Below are 16,739 nucleotides of genomic sequence, written 5' to 3' on the forward strand. Positions count from 1 at the left end.
CAGATTAAAATATATCAGGGGCCGAACGGAACGGGGGAGGGGAGAAGGTAATAACTAGAGTGTCGTTGAGTTGGGAGATGTTAAAAATGGGCTGCAACCAACACATGGGCCTTTATTTTTAGGTCAAAGATTTATGTATATAAATATATATGCTCTCCCTTTCCAAAAAATATTAGACTCAGGAACCTCATTACCCCCAAAGAAAACAGCACCCTCTCCTCCTTCCCATAGGTCCCTTTCTTTACCTGCTTCTTCTCCTGCCTGGGTTAAGGAACTTTCAGCCCCGCCTCCCGGCTCGTCCAAGCTCCGCCTGCCCGGTTCACCTGTGTGCCCAGCCCCTGACGTTACCGTTCGGCTTCAGCGGCCTGCAGGATTCCAGCTCCCGATTGGTCTGTCTGACCACAGCCTGCGCAGCCCACCAATGGCAGCGGCGCTGGGTGGGAGGGTGCCCACATCCAAGATGGCGCCCCCGGGAGCTGGGAGAGGGTGACCGGCAGCGGGGAAGCGGCCTGGGCTGGCCCTGCGATTGCGGGGTCCTAGGGGCATCTCGCTGGGTACCCCCCTGGCCAGCCTACAGGGCCTTCCCCGGGCCGGAGCAATGGCCGCCGAGAACAGCAAGCAGTTTTGGAAGAGGAGCGCCAAGCTACCGGGGAGGTGAGCCTAGGACGCTGAGAAGAGGGGATTGGACCAAACCCTTCCAGATCCTAAACCCTAAATCCCGCGGGCCTGGGGCGTCAGCGACCCAAGAAGCCTGGTTTGGGGACCTGGGCGGGGGGAGCTGGGGCTGCCTGGTGGCGGGAGGACAGCTGTCAGGCAAAGGAGCGGGCACCGAGCTTTGGAGGTGGCTGGGTGTGGGAGCAGACCCGGGACTGGGGGCGTAGGGCTCTGGAGGGGCTGCCCTCGGCCGGGAGGTGGCCGGAGTTCGGGCATAGGGGACAGTGGAATTGGGTGAATAATCAGTGTCGGTCCTGGGTTTGGAAGGCCATCCCCAGAGCTGCTTTTCACTTTAAACGGAACTCCTTCGTGGGGGGCAGGGGGGGGTCTCCACCGCGCACAGGTGGTTGTTTGCACGAGGATGGCCCCTTCCGTTGCTCCCCCAGCTCTGCACGTACGAATTTTTCTCCTGGACTCCCAAAAAAGTTTTGGTGGGAGCGTCTGCGGGGGGACAAGAAAAGTGAGGAAAATTCTTAAGCTCGACCTTACTTTATCTTGAGTTGGCCCTTTCCCGTTAGGAATTATTACAGGGTGACCTAGAATTGCGAATATTTCTTTAGCGTTTCCTAAGGATTTGTTCAACCCCAAGTAACCTCTTCCCCTCTGCCTGGTAATGTACTTCTTGAATTAAATTGTTTAGTAGGAGAACAGACTTCCTAAGTTACTCTCCACTCCCACCATCACCCCCTTTTTGGTATATGTTGAGTCTCTTAGCAGTTGTACATTCGTCAGTCTACTGTTGGTTTATAGTTTAAATTTGTTTGGGCGTAGTCCTGAGGAGTAAAAGGAGTGTATATTACAGTCTTAAATTTAAGATTTCTGACAGCCACAGTCTACTTGATAATGAAATTCATGTTTGGTTGTGCCCCACGTGCTACCCTTCCTTATTGATTAATTCAGGGATAATCCTTTAAACCTGTGGTTTTTTTTTTTTTTTTTAATAGCAAGAGAGAAATGAGGGTCAGTGGTTGCTATACAGCAGTCTTATTTTATTTAGGATCCTGTTAGACATCTGGGGATCAGCTTTAAGTAATACAAGGGAATGCAGAAATAGCTTCAGGTTAAAGTGCTGTGGAATCCCAGTGTTAATATTAATGCTAAAGACTTCTATGTTTTTAGATAGGCACCACTTCCTGCCAACTGATTCTTTTTCCTTCCTGGTCTAGGGAGCTCTCCGGTCTCGCTAACTGCTGTTCTCTGGGGATTTCCATGGTGCGATCATTAAATTTTGACATCTGAAGGTTATAATCAGAACCTATGGGAAAACTGTTAAATCAGGAAGCAGTGTTTGAGATGTGGGACATGGCAAAGTATTTTGTGCCTACTGACTGCTGGTCGTTATTAACAATTTTTGTTTTCATATTTCCTCTTTTGGATTGTAGAAACAGTCATCTTTTTTGCAAAGCACTACTTTTGTGAGATAGGAAGAGCAGTCTTTTCAGCTTCTTCAAGTTTCTGGCTTCCTTTTTCATTTTGAAGAGGAATATACAGGAATAGAAGAGAGAACATTTGAGTTCTGAAAGACTTGGATTATTATGGGACTGTTATCTGCGTGATCAAGGGCAAATGGTTTACTTAATCTTTTTAGGCCTCAGTTTCCTTATCTGTGAAATGAGGATAAAAATACTTTCTTAAAGGTTCCTGTGAGGATTGAATTAAACACCATATTTGTAAAGAACCTAGGACAGTGTTTATTTAGTGCATTATAGTTGCTCGATAAATACTAGTTATTAGTATTACTGTTATTATTAGAGAAAGTAAACATTTAAAAGAATGTTTCTCTGATCCTTACTCCAGTGCTAGGTATTTATTTTCATTGTTTATCTTAAGGCATTAAAGTGTTGCCAGAATTCATAATAGTACCTTGCTTGTTGAAGAGAAACATTGTTCAGCTGTGTGCTTTTAGCAGGGAAGCCCCAGGAGCCCCTGGTTATGGGAGAAAACTAAAGTTCTTTTAGATAGAAAGTGCTTTGATTTAAGGAAAATATTAGGATATTTTCTCAAGAACAGAACTTTTGCATTTGTATTCTTTCAGTCATACTGAAGAAAAACTTTCTCTGGTTGGGGAAATGACACAGATAACTGTGTCTAGGTCCATGGCAACCTAGAAGTGAAAGTAGTTTACTCTTTACAAGTTGAAAGGTAAAAATTCAGAGAGGGCAGATTACTTTCAGTTTCTTTGATCATGATCCAGCAACCTTAATTACAACAAATAGGAATTTTATGTAGTAAAATAGCCTCAAGTTCAAAATGAATTAAACATCCTTTTGTAAAATAACAGCTTTATTGAGATAATTCACATATCATAAAAATTCACCCTTTTAAAGTGTATAATTCAGTGGTATTCAGTATATTCATCTAGAGTATAAATGGTTTTGTGCAGCCGTCACCACTAATTTCAGAACATTTTCATCACCCCGCAAAGAAAACTCATAGCCATTAGTAGTCACTCCCCATCCCTTCCTCCCTCTGGCCCCTGGCAACCACTAATCTTTCTGTTTCTATGGATTTACCTATTCTGAACATTTCATATAAATGGAATAATGTGATATGAGGCCTTTTGTGCCTGGTTTCTTTTATTAAGTGTAGTGTTTTCAAGGCTCATTCATGTTGTGGCATGTATCAGTATTTCATTCCTTTAATGGCTAAATAATATTCCTTGTATGGAAGTACCTCATTTTGTTTATCCATTCATTAGTTGATGGACATTAGGGTTGTTTCCACTTTTTGGCTATTATGAATAATGCTATGAAATTCATGTGCAGGTTTTTGTGTGAAAGTATGTTTTCTATTCTTTTGAGTATATGTAGGAGTGGAATTGCTGGGTCATATGGTAATTTGATGGAATTAAACATCATTTTTAAGTTCTTTCAGTAATTCATAAGAGCCCCATGTACTTAATACATCAAATGGTCCTTGTGTGGATGCCTAGGAAGACAGGACGTAGTATGTACCATGTGGTTAAGAATACAGGCTCTGGAAACTTGAAACTAGTAGATAAATAAGTTCTGGAGAGTTAATGGACAGCGTAGTGATTATAGTCAACAACACTGTATTATAAACTTCAAAGTAGCTAAGAGACTAGATGTTAATTGTTCTAACCACAAAGAAGAAATGATAATTATGTGACATGATAGAGGTGTTAGCCAATGCGACAGTGGTAATCATATTGCAGTACAGTCAGCCCTCAGTGTCTGGGGGGGATTGGTTCCAGGACCCACTCAGATACCAAAATCTGCAGATACTCAAGTCCTTTATATGAAATGGCAGTATGGTTGGCCCTCAATATCCGTGGGTTCCACATCCATCCGCAGATTCAATCAACCGTGGATCAAACTTCGGAGGGCGACTGTAAGTGTACTGAACCAACAGAATGTACATCTTAAACTTACACAATGTTATATGTCAATTATATCTCCAAAAAAGGAGAAAAAACAAAAAAGAATGCAAGCTCTGGAACCTGACTGCCTGGTTTCAATTCCCAGCTCTGCCACTTTCTAACTATGTGACCTTGGGCAGTTACTTAACCTCTTTGTGCCTTAGTTTCCTCATCTGTAAAATGGGGACAGACTGTCTACCTTATAAAGCTGTTATGAGGATTAAATGAGATAATGCATAGAAAGTACATAGAAGGTACTCACTAATATTAGCCATTATGAAAATGATAGTTGTGATTACAGTAGCTCCTATTTTTATTTGTTTCTCCTAGTTGCTCTAGTTTCTGAAACTGGAATTGAAAAACTTTGATCAGTGGTGTGTCTGGAGCCCCCAGTGAATCCTGGGTGGAAAAAAATACCACCTATTGTTAATTAGGCAGAGGATTTACGGAGGCACAAAGAAGCCTAATGCAGGGTCTCTGGCTGTCAGGTGTTTGTTAGCGATGAAGAGTATGATTTTGAGCAGTGGTTCTCACACTTTAATGAGTCACCTGGAAGGCTTGTTAAAACACAGATTGCCAGGCCCCACTTCCAGAGTTTCTTTTTTAAAAAATTAATTAATTAATTAATTTTTGGCTGCATTGCGTGTTTGTTCATTGTGGTGCGCAGGCTTCTCATTGCAGTGGCTTCTCTTGTTGCGGAGCACAGGCTCTAGGGATGCGGGCTTCAGTAGCTGTGGCTCAAAGGCTCTAGAGCACAGGCTCAGTAGCTGTGGCTCACGGGCTTAGTTGCTCCGCGGCATGTAGGGATCTTCCCAGACCAGTCCTTGAACCCATGTCTCCTGCACTGGCAGACAGATTCTTAACCACTGCGCCACCAGGGAAGCCCACTTCCAGAGTTTCTAATTCAGTAGGTCTGAGGTGGAACCTGAGAAGTTGAGCTTCTAAGAAGTTCCCAAAGGATACTGCTACTGCTAATCTGGGAGCTGCACTTTGAGAACCACTGAGATAAAGAGCCCTGAATTAGATGGAAAGAAAGCTGATTCCTAGTGCTGGATGCTTTTGCCGTATGGATACTGAACAATTTTTTTTTTTTTTTTTTTGGCCACACCAAGAGGCATGTGGAATCTTAGTTCCCCAACCAGGGATCGAACCTGTGCCCCCTGCTGTAGAAGTGCGGAGTCTTAACCACTGGACTGCCAGGGAAGTCCCTGGATACTGAACAATTAATGCATCTCTGTTTTGCTGTCTAATAGCATCTCTCATGTAACACATCCAAGCAGAACTCTTGATTTCCACATCTGCCCACTCCTGCAAAGCTATTCTGTCCATCTCACTTAATGGCCCATTGACCAAGTTCCTCAGACCAAAAATCCTAATGTCTTTCATCCTTCTCTTTATCTTCCTGCCACATCCAATTCATTAGCAAGTCCTGTGTTGGCTTGTCAAAATATATCCTGAATATGAGCTGTTCTCACCACTTCTCCCTCTACTACCAGGATCAGACTGAGTCCTCTCTTGCCTGGACCACTGCTATACCTTCCTAACTGGTCTCCCTGCTGTGAGTGGAGTCGGTGCCCCTAATCCCCGTTGTTCAAGTCAGATGTAGTTAGGAGGCTACTGCAGTTAGTAGAGGGAGAGGTTAAGAGGGCTTGGACTAGGGCAATGGCCATAAAGGACAAGTTTGGGAATATCTACAGGATTTGGTAAATCATTGGATTTGGGGAGTAAGGGAGAAGGAGGTGCCAAAGAGATGTCACCTTCAGGTTTCTGGCTTGGGTGGTCAGGTAAGATTGTGGTGTCCTATCCTCAGAAAAAGCCACATTTTTGGACAACATACTAACTACTCCATGCTCAGTTTTCTTATCTATGAAATGAGAAGTCTGGATTAAGTGAGCTCTGAGGCTCTTAGCAGTTCTGACGTTGAATGTTAAACTTGCCAACTCCAACTCGTGTCACTGGATATTTCTCTTTTGCTCTGTCACTCACAAAAGCATGATTGATAGGTAAGAGTAGATTTGGGGGGGGGCGCCAAAAGTGGGTTTTTCTATCTTGTGCTTTTGAAAGCAGTGAATCACTGGCCCCACTGAACATCTGAGTGTCACGAAATTGTAGAATGTTAGAATTCCACCCTAAGAGCACTGCCAGTGAGGAAACTGAGGCCAGAGAGGGAAAGTGACTTGCCCCAAAGGACACTGTCAATTTTTTTTTTTTTTTTTTTTGCGGTACGCGGGCCTCTCACTGTTGTGGCCCCTGCTATTGTGGAGCACAGGCTCCGGACGCGCAGGCTCAGCGGCCATGGCTCACGGGCCCAGCCGCTCCGTGGCATGTGGGATCTTCCCGGACCGGGGCACGAACCCGCGTCCCCTGCATCGGCAGGCGGACTCTCAACCACTGCGCCACCAGGGAAGCCCTACACTGTCAATTTCTTGACTCCTGGTCCACACTCTGCTACTGCTTCCCCCTTCCCTCAATCCCTGCTAAGATTTAGACACCGTCTGTCCAAGCACCTCATCCAGTCCAAGGGTGTGGACGCTGCCATTGAAAAGATGCGGATGAGACTTGGAGTAGGAGAGACAAATGTGAGCCAAAGCCTGGCTCATTTCCCACGTTCTTATTTCCAATCCTTCTGGGACGGGCTTCTCCCTCTTTTTTTTTTTTTTTTTTTTTGCGGTATGCGGGCCTCTCACTGTTGTGGCCTCTCCCGTTGCGGAGCACAGGCTCCGGATGCGCAGGCTCAGCGGCCATGGCTCACGGGCCCAGCCGCTCCGCGGCATATGGGATCCTCCCGGACCGGGGCACGAACCCGTATCCCCTGCATCGGCAGGCGGACTCTCAACCACTGCGCCACCAGGGAGACCCGGGCTTCTCCCTCTTTTTAAGCAAAAGTGTTTATTGTGAAAGTCAAGGAGCTCTTTTAACATTCAGTGAAGTTGAGAAAAGTGTCTAATCACTTTAATTACTTAGGAGCCCATGGATTTTTAACTGAAACTGTCTCTGTCATTTGGTCATTTTTCATAACACTAATGAATCTGATCGTAGACTCGGCGTAATGGTCCCAGCCTATCTGGGCAGGTACATTACAACCTATTCTTAGCTTGGAAATGCTTTATTGATAAAGTCAGTGACTAGAAGATACTGAATTATCCCTGAAACAGCCAGTTCTGGAAGACTTCCATCAAGTGAGTGTGTGACCCTGCATTGATTGCCAGCATGTTTGGCTTTAAATTGGATAGCTCTGTTCCCATGTTTGCTTTAGCTCCTCTGTCAGTGCTGAACAAACACCTGTTGATTTTTTCCTGCCAAGCTTTTTGTACCGTTCCGACTACGTGAACCAGCTATGCCAATACATCCTTTGGCATTGGTTTATTGAAGAGAACAATGGAGGTTGACCGAGATTTTTGCTTCATTTTGTCTTCGTTGTAGCACAGCCCATGGCATTCTTTTCTCTGTGTGTGCAGTGTGATTTCTCTGAGAGGCAGTGTGATTGCCTCTTGTTTTTAGGTCTAACTAAACAGGAGTCAGCTTAAACAGAGGCCTGGGTTTCGTATAGTCCCAGCCTTGACTCACTAAGGATTGTTAAGTGCCTGCTGGTGTGTGTCATGCTCTGCCAGGTGGTGAGGGGACTACAGAAAAAGACATGGTGCCACCACTGCTCAGTAGAAGCTGAAAAACTCCTTGGCAGCACAGCTTCCCCTGGTGAGGATGCTGCATATTACTGCCTTTCCAATTTTTCCACTGAACATATGTTACTTTTGTAATCAGAAAAACTTAAAAGCAGAGCTGGGTAAGAACACATTGTTGAGTGAGAAAAGCAAGATGTAGACCGATATGTACATGCAGTCTTTTATGTAAAGTTTTAAAACATAAAAAAGATATTATATGTTGTGTATGGATACATGAATATATGTAAAAGTACAAAAGCAGATGGGAAGGATTTTGTACCCACTTCAGGATAGTGGTTATCTCTTGGGGAGGCAGGGTAATGCGGCTGGGGACTGCAATTAGGACTTCAGAAGTCTCTCTAACGCTTTAGTTTCTTAAAAACAGAAATGTGAAAAGTGTTAATATTTGTTAAGTCACAGTGATGGGTTCATGGATGTTATATCTTTCTCTGTACTTTTCTTTGTGTTTGAAAATGTGAATTAAATGCCCTTTACATTTGTGGTAGAGCAAATGTTTTTTAAATTTGTGTTGGAGAAATCAGCCAGCCAGCCATGAAATTAAGTAGTATTTAAAGTAGCATTTATGATTTAGCGTCAAAGTAAGTCATAAATACAGTATGATGTCATTTATATAAAGTCTTTAAAACATGCAAAGCAACACTATATATTGTTTAGGGATACATACATAGAAAATGTAAAAACAAAAATGAGGGTGAAAAATACCAGATTCAATAAAATGGTTTCCGGGGAAGGGAGGAAGGGTTGTGCTGGGGTTTCAACTCCATAATGTCTTATTTCTTTTCTTTTTTTTGGCTGTGCCATGCAGCATGTGGGATCTTAGTTCCCTGACCAGGGATCAAACCCACATCCCCTGCATTGGAAGCGCAGAGTCTTAACCACTGAACCTCCAGGGAAGTCCAATAATGTCTTATTTCTTATGTAGGTGTTAAGCACCTACCTGGGTGTACCCTATATTATGATCTAAATCTAGTTTATTTTTAAAAATAGCTTATTTTTTTTAAAGCAATATAAGCCCTGATGTCTGCATTTTAGGGAATCAGAGAAGGAATGGGTTAGTGGATGCTCAGAGAAGGTCTCATGGGGCAGTGGGTGTAGAATTTGAAGGAATTTTTTAGGATGGATAAGATTTTGAAAATGAAGTAAGCAGAAGAGCCCAGTTTAGTACTTAAGGTGTTTTTGGAAGGTGGAGTGGAGACCAGCCTGCTCTAGAGTTGAGTTTGGGTTTGGGAGGAGTGGATGGTACAGGTTGATAGGTGAATTATACATGCCAGGAGATTGAGCACCTTAATCACCAGGCTCTTTCCGTCTGTCTTCATTTAGTCTCTGGGATCATCTGGGCTTCTCTTCCTTTTCTAACTTCTTGCTTCTCCTTTTTGAGATTCAGTAAACTGATAAATTATACAAAGTGTTCCTGGTACAGATACATCATGGTTTAGTTCAAGAATATGTTAACAAGTTCAATTTATGCTCTGATACCTTTGCTGAAGAAGTGCATCATTTATCTTGGCCTTTCTGGCTGTGCCAGCTGACATCTTTAAAAAATAGCCTACCATGATTTTAAGATCCCTTTCCTGGATGGTAATTGATGGCCTTTGGTCTTTAAACCTGCACAATTAGGATTGTTTTTTTTCTCCATGGATGACTGGCAGGTGGTAATACTCATTTGTGGAGAGAACCTAAGGATTCTCTCATATTTTTGTACTCAGTCACCCAACCCAACTTACCCATTGAGATCTTCCTGCAAAGTTTATTCTCTGATCTTTATATTTTACTAATATAGAAGCTTATGGACTTGGAGAGTTCAGGTGTACTCAGAGTATTTGCAAACATTAAAGTAGAAATCAGTGGCCCTTTGGGTTTTCTAGTTTGTTTGTGCTTTTTGTTTTGTCTAAGCTTTCTCTCTCTAAGCCAAACTTTCCTGTATTCTTTAATCCCTCGTATTTTCTCTCTTCCTTTCCTCTGCCTAGGAAACTCTATAAATACATTCAAGTAGTACTGTTTGTATTTCTGTGGTCCTACATGTGATGGTTAATTTACAAATTACTTAACCTTCCAGAGAAGTTTAGGGAGTAGGGATTCTTACAACTAAAAAGGTCAGGGACATAGTCATAACTAAAGATTGTACACAAGAATATTCCCTTTGGGGAACCTCTTGCACTGTTGGTGGGAATGTAAATTGATACAGCCACTGTGGAGAACAGTATGGAGGTTCCTTAAAAAACTAAAAATAGAACTACTATACAACCCAGCAATCCCACTACTGGGCATATACTCTGAGAAAACCATAATTCAAAGAGAGTCGTGTACCACAATGTTCATTGCGGCTCTATTTACAATAGCCAGGACATGGAAGCAACCTAAGTGTCCATCGACAGATGAATGGATAAAAAAGATGTTGCACATATATACAATGGAATATTACTAAGCCATAAAAGGAAACAAAATTGAGTTATTTGTACTGAGGTGGATGGACCTAGAGTCTGTCGTACAGAGTGAAGTTAGTCAGAAAGAGAAAAACAAATACCACGTGCTAACACAATACAGACACAGATGTAGGGAATGGACTTGAGGACGTGGGGAGGGGGAAGGGTAAGCTGGGAGGAAGTGAGAGAGTGGCGTGGATTTATACATACTACCAAATGTAAAATAGATAGCTAGTGGGAAGCAGCCACATAGCACAGGGAGATCAGCTCCATGCTGTGTGACCACTAGAGGGGTGGGACGGGAGAGTGGGAGGGAGACACAAGAGGGAGGAGATATGGGGTTATATGTATATGTATAGCTGATTCACTTTGTTATACAGCAGAAACTAACACACCATTGTAAAGCAGTTATACTCCAATGAAGATGTTTAAAAAAAAAAAAGAATATTCCCTTTGGAATCTTAGTAGAAATCAATGTGAATTGGCTACATTTTTATTTAAAAGCAACTTTAGGATCACATCTGTTATGTCAAAGTAGGTACTTGGTAAACTTGTTCTATTTTCTAAATGTTAGGTGAGGAATAAATTACAAAAATTGGAAGGAGGAAGAAAACCAACATTTCTTAAGCACTGAGTGTGTGCCAGGCAGCGTTCACCTCACTACTTGCTAGTGTTACTACCTGCAGAAATTGTGCTGAAGGGCTTTTTACACATTATCCCGTTTAAACCTCCCAACCCTCTTAAGATTGCTTAATTTATTTCTTTAAAAGGTGATAATGTACACAATACTAATTCAGAAAGGTACAAAAAGGTTTGCACTGAAAACTAAGTCTCTGTCACAGGGCCCTCCAGTCATCATTTCCACTTCCATACCACTGCTACTGGTGTCTTACGTGTTCTTTCAGAGATACTCTATAAATACATAGACATAATCATATATAATTATGTGGATATATTTTATTTTAAAGATTTTTACAAAAATGGAGGTATTATGCATATAATTCTGCATCTTTTTTCTTTAAAATAAATTTATTTATTTATTTTTGGCTGTATTGAGTCTTCGTTGCTGCATGCAGGCTTTCTGTAGCTGCGGAGAGCGAGGGCTACTCTTCATTGTGGTGCGCGGGCTTCTCATTGCAGTGGCTTCTCTTGTTGTGGAGCACGGGCTCTAGGGTGCACGAGCTTCAGTAGTTGTGGCACATGGGCTCAGTAGTTGTGGCTCACAGGCTCTAGAGCACAGGCTCAGTAGTTGTGGCGCACAGGCTTAGTTGCTTCGCGGCATGTGGGATCTTCCCGGACCAGGGTTCCGACCCACGTCCCCTGCATTGGCAGGCGGATTCTCAACCACTGCACCACCAGGGAAGAGCCCTCTGCATCTTTTTTCAACAAATGTTTCATGTCAGTGGATATAGAACTGCCTAATTCTTTTTAACAGATGTACTGTAATTTATTTAACCAGCCCCATTGATAATACTCCTTTTTCTTTTAATAGGCAAGTTCAGCCCGTTTATATTTATTGGAAAGACTGATATATTTGGTTTTAGTTCTATTTTTAATATTTTCTTTAAAAAAATCTTTCACTATCAGGACAGTACTTGCTTTGGGAGGTGGGTGTGCGTGTGTATATTCTGATGATTTGAAAGGTTTATCTTTTTATTCTAGTGATTGCGTATAACTTTTTACCATATTTCTTCAGACAGTATCTATTGACTCCCTGCCATGAGTAATGATGAAATTAGTAGTTATATTTCCTGCCTCCTCCTCACTTGCTTTTAGTTGATTATATTATTTTTCTTAGTTTTATATCTTGAAACATACTTATACCTATATTACTTGAGCTATCAGCTTTAAATATCTTTTGAGCCTTGTCAGTAAAAGATGAGGAAATCAGTCTACTTATTTCAATCTACTTTTTCCTCCATCCCACTTTAACATTTGCCAATTACATTATTTTTACATTCTCTTCTGCAACCATAAAGCCTCAAATTTAAGACTCAGGCTTAAGGTAAAATCAATTAAATGCTTTCCATCAGTCCTTTTGCCATAGTTTCTCCATTTATTTCATTATTAACAGAAGTTTTTCCTCTCGTAGTTTCTTCAGGAAGGAGTCAGGGAGACCATATTCCCTGAGTTCTTACATATTGAAACATGTTTTTCTGTCACCATTGTACTTAACAGTTTGGCTTGATAAACAATTATTTTCAGGTCACTCTTTTTTTCTTTTTTTTTTTTAAACTGTGAACTCCTACAGAAAAGTACATGAAACAATTGTTTGGTATAATACTTGATAAATAATCTCAAAGTGAACACCCCAGAATCCCCCTGTGTCTGTTCTCTCTCACACCTCCTTCCTTCCCCTCAGTGATAACCACGTCCTTTTATGTTAATCACTCCTTGCTTTCTTTATAGTGTTACTACTATGGATGCATCCCTAAACAACAGAAATCATTTTTGTCAGTTTCTGAAGTGTATATATATAGAATTATACAGTATCTACTCTTTTATTCTTTGCTTTTTTGCTCAACACGACATTTGTAAGATCCATTCACGTTACTTTCAGCCTTACTCCATTTATTTACATTGCTGTAAAGTATTCTATTATGTGAACACATGACAGTTTATTTCTCTGTTGATAGACACTTGGGTTATTTCTAGTTCGGGGCTAAAAGGATCCATAATGCTATGGACACTTTTATATGTATCTCTTGATACACATATCTATATATTTCTCTAAAGATATATATTTGGGAGTGAAAATACTGGGTCTTAGGGTATGCATATTTTGTTCTTCCTAGACACAGCCAAACTTTTTTGAAGTGGTCGTAGCTCTTTATACCCCTACCAGCAGTGTGTGAGAGTCCCGTGGGTCACTCTACTCTTGATTTGTGGTGTTGCTTCACTGTCTTGTAGTCCAAGTGGTCCTTTGGGGTAGGTGATATTCCAATTTTATAGATGAGAAAGCATATTCAAAGTGGTCAGGTAATTTAATGCAAGTTTATAGAGGTAGTAGATGCCACAACTGGCATTTGAACTCTGTTCTCTCCAACTCTAAAGCCTTTCCATGCTGCCTTCTTTACAGATAGAACTTCCTGACAATCAGTTACGTAGGGTGCTGAAACCTCACCACGGAAGATGAACATTTTTTTTAAAGAGTAGGGTGCTATCCTTTGGCTTGGGTATAGTTGTTCTCGGAGGCAACCTGGGTCTCAAAGTCCCTTCCAATGTTGTGATTCAGGTGGTACTCACCCAACATATTTACTTTCCTGACAACTTGCTTCTTCCTTTTTTCCTTGCTTTTAGCATCCAGCCCGTGTATGGAGCACAGCACCCTCCTTTGGACCCTCGGCTCACCAAAAAGTAAGTCAAGATATTTTTCCTTTCATGCATGTACTTCTCCTAAAACCCCGGAACCCTCCCCTACTTTGTTGAAATGACAGTTTCCACTTGGACCTTTTCTAGCATCTCCTCTGCTTTATTTTGGATCAGAAGATGAGCAATCTTCTTACCTCTAAGCAGTCCATTACTAAGTGGAAAATTAACTTATATCAAAGATTTTTTTCTTATATTGGAAGCTGGTATATGTAGGAGTTTAGTGTTGGATTCTCTGTTCTGTGAGAAGGTCTTTATTGATTAAATATTGTCCTGAAATTGAATGATTGATGACCTTCTTCTGGTTTCTGGGGCCCATTGCTTCTGAATATATATATAGGTCTGCCCTCTTCCTTGTTCTCTGAGAATTGAGGCAAATAGAAATAAACAAAACAAAAATAAACAGAACTGTGGGGCTGGCAGTTTTCAGGTCCTCTTTCTCTTTGACACACTCAAGGAAACCCAGCCAGACAATGGAGTTAAAAGCTCCCTGGAGACTATTTCTTTTTTTCTTTTTTTTTTTAATCCCACCCCACCCCACCCCACCCCCTGTCCTGAAGGCTATTTCTTCTAGTAAAATTCTAGTAAATTATTTTCTAACACAACAGAGACCCTAGTTAAATCCAAGATGTGTGGGTGTGTATTTGTACCCCCAATTATCGCTTTATCACATCTTTCTCTCATAGGCCATCATTCAGCCACAATAAATTTAAATGAGGAGATGGGTCATCTTCTCGCATGTTCTAAGAACTTTTGCCTCTATCTTTGAGCAGGCTTAATCTTAGAGACTTATTTCTAGGAAAGTTGTTGCTTGTAGTGAAAGCTGAATGATTTGAGAGGTACAGGAGACCTAGGTTCTCATCCTTCAGGTGCCTGTGTGATAATATCTACCCTTTCTTTCTTCATAGTCAACGGGGAAGTAAAGATAATGTACATTAAAATATTTTGAATACCTAGAAAAATACCTTATCAAATATGCATCATCAATATTTTAATATTCTCTTAATAACTTAATGTGTGGTGAACTTTCTATAATTCTACCAAGTCATTCTTTTTGCAATTTGGCCAATGTGTAGAAGGTACAGTCTTCTGAATTACTATAGAGGCATGACTGCTGTTCATTTCTGTAAAATGCAGAAGTTTTATATCAGGAACCGCTAGAGTGTAAGCTCTCTGTTCACCACTGTACCCTTAGCACCTAGACCAGCAGGTTGCATATAATAGGCACTGAGTAAATATTTAGGGAATGAAGGAATGAAGTCCCTGCATTTACTTAGACAATGGGTTTTTCTTTAACGTTTCTTAGTATGTACCTTGTATTAGATCTTCTTAAAGGGAAACATGTTTTCTGTGGTATTTTTGTGATATTTTCATTAAGTATAATGAATTTTATTTCCTCGTTTTTACCATCCGTGGACTCTCTGGTCTGTTGGCCAGTGTAACAGGCACTGTTAATTACCTTCCCAACAGTCTTCCCTGCACCTGCTTCTTCCTTGCTCAGGAACCACAGTTCTATTCAGTTCCTAAGCAGGTGACAGTGTACTTAGAGTAGGTATCTGGTTTAGTTTAAGCCTTTTATAATAATTCCTTGGTAATACCAGTGACTGGTCTATGATGGGCTCATCTCATGGGTTCTGGCCAATGAGATGTAAAAGAAAGTCTCCTGAAGGAGGGTTCTTGGAAGGATTTTCTTTTTTTGACCAGAGAGAGATCATTTTGTGAAGAAAGCTGCATTTTGCCTCCACTCACATTTCCTGCTTTTCAACGCGTTAGTGTGAAAATGAGATGCGAGGGACTTCCCTGGTGGTGCAGTGATTAAGAATCCGCCTGCCAATGCAGGGGACACAGGTTCGAGCCCTGGTCTGGGAAGATCCCACATGCCGCGGAGCAACTAAGCCCGTGCGCCACAACTACTGAGCCTGCGCTCTAGAGCCCACGAGCCACACTGCTGAACCTGCATGCCACAACTACTGAAGCCCATGCGCCTAGAGCCCGTGCTCCTCAACAAGAGAAGCCACCACAATCAGAAGCCCGCACGCTGCAACAAAGAGTAGCCCCTGCTTGCCACAACTAGAGAAGGCCCACGCACAGCAACGAAAGCCAAACGCAGACAAAAATAAACAAATAAATAAATTTTTTAAAAAAGAAAGAAAGTGAGATGCGAAGAACTGTAACAGTTAACTTGTACCCTGAGGGAAAGACAAGAGAATTGCAGAGACACCAGCTCAGTGCCCTGACATCATGGTCTTTACAACTTAAGCGTCATAGTTGAGTATTCTGTTCCTTGTAGCCAGTTCTGTTCGCAGCCAGGATTTGTTGATTGGTAATAGATCCATTACAGCATAATTTATAATGGCCTTTGATAAACACATGGCTAATGTAAAATCTGCCATCCACCTGTATATAAGGCATTGGGATATACTATCCTATTTTATGTTTGGGTCAGAGTCACCATACCTTCTCTGCATCTGTCATCAACTGAGTTTTCCCTGATTCTGTATTTAGGGCAGGTCTTGAGGAATATCACCATATCCCAAACTGCCAAGGCAAACTTTATATACTCTTGTTTTTCCCACCTATTTTAAATTTATTTTTATGTTCATTTTTTGGCTGCGCCGCAGCATGCGGGATATTAGTTCCCCGACCAGGGATCAAACCTGCGCCCCCTGCAGTGGAAGTACGGAGTCTTAACCACTGGACCACCGGGGAAGTCCCTTTTTCCCACCTATTAATGATATAAAACCATGAATGTTTCCACTGGTCATTCAGCAGAGTTGTATTCATACTTTCAGTAGAAGTAGTTATTTAGTCTGCAATTTGGGAGGAATATAATTGTCACTGAATAAATTGCATCCCTTTTTTGTGCATGTGGTGGTTTGGTATTACCACTCTACAATCTGGGACAACATCTAGGTCTGCACTGGACCATTTTACAATTCCAGATTGTTACGATAAAACATTTATTGCCCTTATTTGAGTACCTTTGTTTGGGACATTTTTATTACTTTCTCCGCTACCTGATTACCGTTCCACTTCAGGCTACCATTAATTACTGTGTGGTTAATCCTCATCACAGCAGAAGCCTTTACATTGGGTCTTCAATCATCTAAACTGCACGAGCACAGCAAGTCATTACCCGTCTGTGTATATTGACTTCCATTTGCCAAATTA

The 16,739-nt window shown here is 41.6% G+C and overlaps 1 protein-coding gene across 5 annotated transcripts in view; it reads left to right on the top strand.

The window, feature by feature from the left end:
- Positions 1–598: 598 nt before the first annotated feature.
- The window catches only part of TBC1D22B (TBC1 domain family member 22B), a gene marked incomplete at both ends in the record, with an annotated part of 62,551 nt that continues 46,410 nt past the window's right edge, over positions 599–16,739 (top strand). For 4 of the 5 annotated variants that reach the window (XM_079712719.1, XM_079712720.1, XM_079712722.1 and 1 more), the window contains 2 exons: positions 599–654; positions 13,500–13,556. In XM_079712719.1, coding sequence (XP_079568845.1) covers positions 599–654; positions 13,500–13,556 — 113 coding nt within the window. The remainder of the gene's footprint in view (positions 655–13,499; positions 13,557–16,739) is intronic. The other variant, XM_079712723.1, reaches the window with a different exon arrangement.

The sequence above is a fragment of the Hyperoodon ampullatus genome (assembly GCF_949752795.1).
Source record: "Hyperoodon ampullatus genome assembly, chromosome: 10".
NCBI classification, from domain to species: Eukaryota; Metazoa; Chordata; class Mammalia; order Artiodactyla; family Ziphiidae; genus Hyperoodon; species Hyperoodon ampullatus.